Below are 9,962 nucleotides of genomic sequence, written 5' to 3' on the forward strand. Positions count from 1 at the left end.
CTCTTCTGAATTGGGAATAGCCAACATGCATTATAAACTTATTTCAAATTAATCTGTTTGGGAGATAAAATGTGAAAGATAACGTTCACGTACTAACAAAAACATCTAAGAATGTATCTTTTAATCTCCAGTACTGAAAACAGAACCGATAAGTAGGCCTGTCGCAATAATCAATATATAAACTTATCGCGCAATATATATACATGACCTCAATAATTTTTGGTGATGCAATATATCGCACATTATATTTACTTAAAAATGAATGTCACCATGTTTTGTACATTCCACTCGCGCCTGTTTGCCTAACTATCGATCTGACCCAGTAGATGCCATAATCCCACTCGGTCTCTCTCCCGTCCCGGTGAGTGTTTACGCTGTTGGCTAGAGCAGTGCTGATTGGGGAGAACGGAGGTGCGCTCACTCTTGCCCAGGGCAAGTACGACTGCAACTCAAGGCTGGCAGTCATGCATATGCTCTGGAACAGAGTAATATCGCGTCCACACTTTGCGATTAGCAAAAAAAAATGTAGGAGTCCTAAAATTAGGACTGACACACCTATTATTTTTTTAAGAGTTTCTCCTAAATGGGCAAGTTAGGAGCTATTATTTTCCTTAAGATGTTTTATGAATACGGCCCCAGATTTTTGTTGAACAAAAAGTTTTTTTAAAGTTAAATATTAACCAGTTAAATTAAAGCAGTGTCATCTAGCCTTCGAGTGTTTTTTGTTGACGTGTCACAGCACTGGTGTTTAGTGTTGATCCTTGACCGGCGTGCGTCAGGTTCTCGGTGCGAGTTTCTCTTCAGATGGCCAACAGGATCGTGGACTCGGCCAGGAGCATCCTGAACAAATTCATCCCGGATATTTACATCTACACCGACCACATGAAGGGAGCCAGCTCTGGGAAGTGAGTCGCTGCTGTCAGTCAGTCTGAGCTGATGGCTTAATGCTGAGCTGTTTGCCAATAATTAAGGGATTTTTATTGAACCTTGGCGTAAAGGGGGTTTAGTGGTGAAGAAACTTCAATGGCCTAGCAATGCCCTAGTAACCACCCTAGCAATGCCCTGATAACCACCCTAGCAACGCCCTAGTAACCACCCAGAACACCATAGCAGCAACCCAATCTAGTAACCAGTGAGTACGTGGTCACGGTGAAATGACTAATGCACTGTGTGTTGTGTGCAGGTCTGCAGGGTTCGGCCTGACGCTGGTTGCTGAGACGGTGAACGGCACGTTTCTTGGCGCTGAGGTCATGTCCACGCCGCAGGGTCAGGGAGATCCGGTGCTGCCGGAGGACTTTGGCAGAAACTGCGCTAAACTACTGCTGGAGGAGGTCTATAGGGTAAGCATCACCAAACACACGTTTGTATCAGGGGTCGACCGATATGTGTTTTTCAGGGCCGATACTGATTATTATAGATCAAGTAAACCGATATTTTGAGCTGTTATACTGTATATGTCTGGTGTAAAAATTAAAATTCATGTCAAAATTAAGAATAACAAGGGCTCTGGCAAAAACTTTCTTTAAATGCTTTTAAATTATTTTATCGGCAAATCGGTTTTGAAAATGACCGATACGATAACAATTATAAAGCTTAATATCGGTGCCGATAATCGGTCGGCCCCTAGTTTGTTTGACTTTATTAGTGAAGACATTGCATAGGCCTCCTTTGATTTTCTGTCAGGTTAATTATATTTTCTATCCCTTACCCCTGTTCATTCTTTGACAGTCTGACAGAATAATGCACATAAACAATGAACTTTCTTCAGGATTTTTTCATCTGTCAAACACTGAAGTAAACGTTTCATGTTGTATGGTTAGGGCTGTCTTAGATTTGGTTTGTTTATGGCTTCAGACCACTTTTATTATGCTTTTCTGGTCTTATTATGCAGGTATGTGAATTGTATTAATTTTCTTTTAATTACATATTGATTGAAATTTCAGTATTCTCAGACCAATAATATGCCAATTTTATGTTAGAGTGCATTAGTGTTAACGCAATTGAAATATATTTCTTTGATTAAATATCTATAATTTAAGTAATACATATTTTGAATAATAATAGCAATTCATATTATTATTATGATTGTAGACAGGTTGTTGATTACGGCAGTTTTGTTGTGATGTGTTTTTCACTTCAAGTCATCAAATCCTACAGATTAGGCTACTTCAGTCTTTCTTTTAGACTCTGTGCCGTAAAGATTTAATAAACCATATAACTTTCAAGTTTCAGCCTAACTAAAGCTCAAGCATGACATGAGCCTTTACTGTCTTCTTGGAAGGCTTTGTGGCTTTTGTGAGAGGCAAAAATCAGTGGAGAGGAAGGTAACTTGGAACAAGAACAAGAGACCATACACAATTTTTAAACACGTTTTTCTGCAACATGAAATTAGAGTTATTTGGAGAATAAACCCTCTTAAATGTCCCTATCCGTGTGTGTGTGTGTGTAAAACTTGTTTTTGATATCCTTTATATTCTGTGTACTGGTCCGTTCACAGCAGTGATAGAAATTAATCTGTTCCAATAAGTTTAAATTGAATTTGACAATTTATGGGCATTTTTACCTTTATAAAGCCTTTCTTCTAAAAGTGTTGGGGTGTTACCAAACAAATGATATCAGTATCGAAATTCATCTTTGCAATGCAGAGGAAACGCAGAAGCTGCATGGGATGAATTTCTGACACAGAGGGACATAAATGCATTTAACATGCAGTTACAAATGCATAAATAATATTTTGTTTTTTAAACATAAAACATTGAATACTGATATTTAAAATTATTATAAAAACGAAAAGATACTTTAAATGTGAAATTAAAACCGCCAGCAGGTGGCAGCAAATCACTGTTAAGAAGTGAGTCATTGCGACTGAACCGAATCATTTAAATGGTTGATTCATTCAGGAACGAAACGCCGTCATGTTGCACAGAGACACAAAACAGCGCTCTGGCTGTGTTTGGAATTTTTTTGCTGCCCAAATAAAGCAAAAACAGGCACTGTTTCACAGTGTCAAAAACGTAAGTCTCATAATATTACCTTCTTGTTTATTGAACTGTTGAATAAAGTCACATTTGTAATCATGCTAATTTTAGAGCTGAAGACTGGCACTCTTCGTGTGATATTGACTAACTTTCTTTCTGTGGTATTTTTATGCACAATGGCGTTTAGTCTTTCACAAAACATAGATAACGTAGTGACATTATAACTAGCCGCCATATTGATTTACGGTCTTAAATATGCCCAGTGCTTTTTTTTAAGTCTGGTCCCTGTTTTTATACAGTCTATGGTCTGGTCCAGCGTTTATCAGGTTGTGCGTCAGTAATAATATTCTGTGGGGAAACACGGTGTTCCGTGTGTAGTTACAGTAAATGGACTAAACGAAGCCTTGAGTTACTCGAGGTATTCGAGGAATCGTTTCAGCCCTAGGAAAGAGTCTTAATCGAAGCATCATTTGGCTTGTTTACACTATCCTGGTGCAGAGGCATGCTGGGAAATAGATGCTTGTCTATCACATAGGCCTGGGTGATAAAACGGTATCGATATTTATCAACGGTACATCTTCGATAACGATATAAAAAATGTTCGATATAGTGCATGATATAGGCACGTGCTCTGAGTTACACAGACAGCAAACACAAACATGAGTGCTGTGTCTGCCTGTGGTGAGGAGATTGTGAGTAAAGAATGAATATTAGTCGAATTTAAAATAAACATTTGCATTTGAATGCAAAAACAGTACAATCGACTGTTAGGAGTGGGTCAGGGAGCGTCATCAGTGGAGCACGAGATGCGGTGATGATGATGTAAGTGACGTTTTTGCATTTTAATGTTTTGTTAGTCTAGCCCACGAGACGCGCCGCTGCTGCGTTATTCATTCAAAATATTAGAGAAATATAGAAGCTCAATGCGGAGAAGATCTTGATTAGGTTAAAACCAAAACCAAGCCATTCACACAGAACGCATATTCAGCGCATTTTCTAGATGGACAAATATGACTGCTGCACTCACGTCTCACAGAAGAGATGTATAGAAAGCCATGCAAAGTTAAAACAGTTTCAACTTTTAGAAAACATGTCGCAAATTTGTGGAGGTTTATTCCTTTTCACTGCGTCTCATATGTTTTTAAATACAATCAGAGTGAGTGGTCTCGGGAGACAAGTCAAAAGTTTCCTTAAGGCCTATTTAATCGGCATATAAAACATTAGTTTGACTGTTAAAACAAAAAATATTTGTTGTTTGTCTCAATGAATTGGGTTAATTAAAAAATACAGTGGTTAAATAAAAAAAAAAAAATTCTATTGCTCTTTGTTATAAAAAAGGTTATAAAAATGTTTTAATAATTATCGATACCGAACGATATGAAACATTATATCGTTGATACATTTTTTAGCTGTATCGCCCAGCTCTACTATCACATCTCATTTTGAGAGAAGGTTTTTGGAGGAGAAGGTGTGTTTGTGATTGAGAACGGGCTGATAGAGCCGGTGGGCCGCAGCGAATAGATCCGCTCTGCTAAAGGGGATTACAGCCGTCTAACCGTAATCCACTATGAGTCTGTAACTCACTGTACTGACTCCAGATAAACACTCAGCATATGCTCCCTTCATAGTGCGCACACGGGGAAGACAAACGCCGCGAGGCTCTCTCGTGGTGAGGCATGCGAGTTGAGTTAAAATGGGCTGATTCTGTTTTTCTTACTGAATGTTTGGCAGCAGGGGCGTTATGGGGCGTCTTTTTAGGGCTGTTAATATTTGAAGACGCTGACTGATCGCACACAACAGCCAGTGTGTGTGTTTGTGTGTGTGTGTGTGTGTGTGTGTGTGTGTGTGTGTGTGTGTGTGTGTGTTGAGGTTAATCAGTAGCTGGTGGTCAGTCTCTGTAGTAAACAGCTCCTGAATGCAGACTAGTTCTGATTGTGCTGCGGTTGACTAAACTGGAAAACATGTGAGTTTATGCTCTCTTTTTACGAATTCAAAAAAGTAGATTTTTTTTTTCTTGCTTGTTTTTAAATGAAAAAAGATGTTTAATTACTGTCTGCATGTTTTGTTTTTAATGCACTTCTGTGAATACATTTTTAAAACATTCAATATTTTGCTATTAAGGAAAAATTATTTGAATATATTATATTAATTAAGAAACCCTTGTTTATTATGTCACTGCTAGGTTTGTTTTGCTTATTTCTTTGGTTTTGAACATGAAATGCTTAAGTAGCAAATAATCAGTATTTTTAATTATTAATGCAAGTAAGTACTTTTTATATATATTACTATTTTATTTTGTATATTTTTCTATTACTATTTTATTATATAATTTTTTATTTGATTTTGCACATGAAATGCATAACTAAGTAGCTCGTTATTAGAACATTTAGTTAATACAAGCAAGTATTTTTATATTATTATAATTTTTTTTTTTTTATTTCTTTGATTTTGCGCATGAAATGCATAACTAAGTAGCAAGTTATTAGTACTACTTTAATTTGATTTTTTATTCATTTTATTGTATTTATTTGTTTTTCTTAGATTTTTGCACATGAAATGCATAACTAAGTAGCAAGTTATTAGTACTACTTTAATTTGATTTTTTATTCATTTTATTGTATTTATTTGTTTTTCTTAGATTTTTGCACATGAAATACGTAAATGAGTGGCAAGTTATTAATCCTTGTAGGTATTAATAAAAGCATCTTTTTTTGTTTTTATATTTATTATATAATTTATTCATTTATTTTATTTTGTGTATATATATATATATGAATACTAGCAGAATGGGCTGACAGGACGCCTCAGTCAATGCTTTAATGTTGGGGGCGGGGCTACTTGTTGTTCAACCAATGGCAGACAGGTGCAGTGTTTGAAACCTGTTTGAAAACAGTCATTATTTTCGCAATCATGCTTCAGCTTTAAAAGGCTTTTTGTTACAAGAAGACATGGTTGTTTTGAACATGTTGTCATATTGCGGTGCAGGAAATATGGGAGTGTTTTACTACTACGGTGTTTTTGTCCAAAATGAAACCTGTTCTTGATATCCAAACATGTTAATAACACAATAGCATAATTTTGCACATTTTTTCTTCACTTGGTATAATTCTCTGTTTCACTGATGCATGAGCTCTTCTATCGTTAGATGCTGCTGCTTCCAGCAGTCGATCATTGATCAGCCAGCACTCAGAGATGTTGTTTTTGTGTTGTTGAGAATGAGTCGGGCTATTTTCAGCAGTTTTCTGAGTGACGCATGCGCTTGTTTGTATTGAGCATGTTTTGGCAGAGTTGTACGGTCACTGACACGCTCGTGTCCTTGTTTGTGTCAGTGCGTATGAGAGTATCGACCGCTGCGAGCGTCATATTTCACTGCAAAATCACAATTATTTTTTGCATGGAAAAACACAGTCAATTCACATTATTTTCATGAAAATTAGACACATTTGTCTCATTGTATTTTGTCATTTAATATTATTTATATATTAAATATTTCGTTTTTTAATATCATGATAGTATTTAGCCTTTAATTTATGAGCTAAAACATTTAGACCAGACAGTATGATATTTATTATTAAAACACATTATCAATATTAAATGTTCATTGTGATACTTTGATAGTTTTGATTAATATTTTGAAATATGTTATTTTTAAGTTTTTAAATTTTTAAGTTTGTGATTTTGTAAAAAAAAACAAATTGGTGTTTTTTTTTAATGGTTTTTATAAATTTGTGTTTAGTTTTAGATATTTTATTACATCAATTTAAACAATTAAAATGAGAAATGTTGCCTTGGCAACTAGCTGAAATAATAAAAATATATTTTATTTGCTTATTTTATTTCAAGTAACAAAAATTTAATTTTAATTTCAGTTTTAATTCTAGTTAACTATAATAACCCTCAATAAAATGTAAATTTTTTTTTTTTACATTTTGAGGTAAAATTAATTTAATTGTTATGCAAATAATGTCACAATGTATTAAATCGTAATGACCCTAAATTATGCTTAATTTTTTTTTTTTAAAGCAAAGTATAATTTCTTTTTTCTTAGTAGGGTTGGGTATCGTTTGGGTTTTTTTCGATACCGGTGCCAAATCGATACTTCTAAAACAGTTCCGGTGCCTGAACCGATACTTATTAAAAAAATTAATAAATAAAAATTCCCCCCAAAAATGATGAATTGGCCATTAGCACTATAAACACATGATGTCTGTTTGATTCATACTGGACGCCCTCGCACAGAAAATCCACACATCCAGTCACAGAAGTAGAGAACTCAGGACCCTCCAGGAAATCCTTTATCTGGACAAAGGCATGCTATTATATCTGTAACTGAGTAAACAGAACATATATACGTTTTGAATGATAAAACAAAGACAATAAACACTCGACTGCGACAATAGAGTTTATCTGTGTTATTCAAGCCATCTGGTATTTTCATAATAAATAAGTATATTTATAATTATCCATTGCTAATCGATGTATTGTATCATATCTTCTGCCTCATTCTGTGACAAGAAGCCTCATCAGATCACAAAAGAAAGCATTTGACTGGTGTTGTGGAGTAAAGAGGTTATAATGTTCTCTTTTGTTGGACAACGGGTTTAGAAATGTGAATACAAGGGAGGTTTAGCTTTAGGCATTTTAATTGAAGCATGTTTAGCTTAGTTAACGGAAGGCATCAGAGCAAGTGTAATTACTGCATTCACGCGCTCCTCGATGCTCTCATTTCCCGCGTTGTGCTTTTAAGTCGGAATGTGAAAACAACATGGACTCTCGTTACTACAAAGATGTGTTGGATTTGTATTATTAGAGCTTTCCGACTTGCGTTCACGTGCATTTTCTCAGTCGGGAAATTATTTTTCACGTGCGGTGCCGGTGATGATGCTTCTTACGTCCGTTTCGGAGAACTAGAGGACAAAAATTTCAATCGATCACTCAGGCGTGGCACCGAAATCTGCGTTTGGATTGGGTTCTAGTACATACCGGTTACATGGGTACCGCTGCCATATTGGTACCGGGTTTCGGTACCCAACCCTAATTCTTAGGGAATGTTTTTACTTTGATATGTTTAACTGCTACATTTAAAAAAAATAAGTAAACAAACAAAATTAAATCAATCAGTTCAGTGTATTTGAGGATTTTTGTCTTGCAATAATCCTAAACGTCTTTTGTTAATTTTTATATCTATTATTACTTGCTTTCTTCTTGCTCTGCTGCTGATGAGTCGTTAAATAAATCTGAATTTTTCTGCTGAAACACGCTCTTCGTGGCCTGATTCTGAGCACAGACGGTTGTTTCTGGAGATCTCATGTCTTGAAAACATGCAGGTTTGACAAAGACGTTCAGTGTGCGGCCGCATAATCACATTTGATGATTTGTCAGATGGAGAATATGACAGCGATATCACGTGGAGAGCGTTGAGGTCTCGTCTCTGAGTCTCACCTTCATTAACGCCCGCGGAGAGAAATGTTTGGGACTTTTCCAGCAGGCGTTGTGGGAAAGTTTCAGAGCGTTTCACATCCATACAAAAAGAATGAGCGTTAGACCATCAAATCAAGCTGCTCGTCAGGACCTGAGTGTCTCTTCTGGGTCTTACTGGAGTGTCATTTCTTGGTGAGGATTGACTTGTTTAAAGTTTTGTAGTTTTTCGTTCTAAATGCAAGTGTAATGTTCCTAAACGCGCCACTGTCTCTTTAAATGAGGACGTACGGCTTTGTTTTTTAGTTAATTGCGTGTCCAGGTTCATGTTCTGAGTCTGTTCCTGAATGCCGATGGGTCAGATCTTTGTTTCGTGCTATGAAATGAAAGACAAAGATATAGTTTTTTTTGTCTGCTATGTTGTTGTAGAATCATATTAATGCCATAATGTAAATGAATATGCTAATAATTTATTATCTTAGAGGACTGTGTATAAAAGTGCCATGGTTATTATTTTATCATCATATTAATGAACTAAAAAGCCTGATTTATTATGTCACAAATGTTTCTGCTAGATTTGTTTAGCTTATTTCTTTGATTTTCCACATGAAATGCATAACGGAGTAGCAATTTATTAGGACTTATTAGTACTAGAACTTTTTTTTTTTACAGGCCAAACTAATTTTTTTTTTACATTTATTTTATAAAATATATATATTTTTATGAAAACTAGCAGTCTTTTTTTAAACAGCTGATTTTCCACATGAAATGCATAACGGAATAGCTATTTATTAGGACTTTTGTTTTTATATTGTTATTTTAAATTTATTTTATATATATATATATCATTTATTTCAATAGGCCAAACTAATAAAAAAAAATTATTTAGCTATTTTAATATTTTATACATCTATATTTTTATGAATACTTTTTAGTCAGTTTTATTTTATTTTATTTATGTATTATTTTCTTGAATGGGCTGACAGGACCGAGCAGCCAATGCTGTGATCACAGTCCAATAGCAGACGAGTGGAGAGTTTGAAACCTGTTTGAAAACAGTCATTATTTGTGCAGTTTTGTTTGTGGTGCAGAAACAAATGAACATTAGCGTAAGATCAAGCCATTTATCCGGACATGGATGTCCCTTCTGGATGTGATGAATGACGATTGACTTGATTGAAATAGTTGTTCTTTCTAAATGCAAGTGTTTTGCTCTTTGGGTTTGTTAGTAATGGTACTAAACACTTCACACAAAGGTTTTATTCTTTGAAGTACCTTGTAGAATCACATTAATGCCATAATGAATATGAAAATGTTAATCATTCGGTATCATGGAGGACTGTGGATATTACCATATTAATAATTAAGGTTGTCATAGATCCAGATCAAACTATAATTATGTATTTAGCATTTGTGCGTAAGGTCTTGAATTTAATTTAGTGATTCAGCCGCTTCATCAGAATGAGATGCAAATGTTTGAGGGACATTTCCCTAAATATCCCACATTCTCCCGCTGATTACTGCCGTCTGTCCATTTAAAGCTGCAGAATGACAGCATGTTCAGAT

The 9,962-nt window shown here is 35.3% G+C and overlaps 1 protein-coding gene across 1 annotated transcript in view; it reads left to right on the forward strand.

The window, feature by feature from the left end:
- The window catches only part of rcl1 (RNA terminal phosphate cyclase-like 1), a 20,410-nt gene that overhangs the window by 5,637 nt on the left and 4,811 nt on the right, over positions 1-9,962 (forward strand). Inside the window, exons 6-7 of the mRNA XM_016248315.1 lie at positions 780-905; positions 1,184-1,422. Of these exons, the coding sequence (XP_016103801.1) occupies positions 780-905; positions 1,184-1,422 (365 nt within the window). The remainder of the gene's footprint in view (positions 1-779; positions 906-1,183; positions 1,423-9,962) is intronic.

The sequence above is a fragment of the Sinocyclocheilus grahami genome, unplaced genomic scaffold, assembly GCF_001515645.1.
Source record: "Sinocyclocheilus grahami isolate Dianchi unplaced genomic scaffold, SAMN03320097.WGS_v1.1 scaffold875.1, whole genome shotgun sequence".
Lineage (NCBI taxonomy): Eukaryota > Metazoa > Chordata > Actinopteri > Cypriniformes > Cyprinidae > Sinocyclocheilus > Sinocyclocheilus grahami.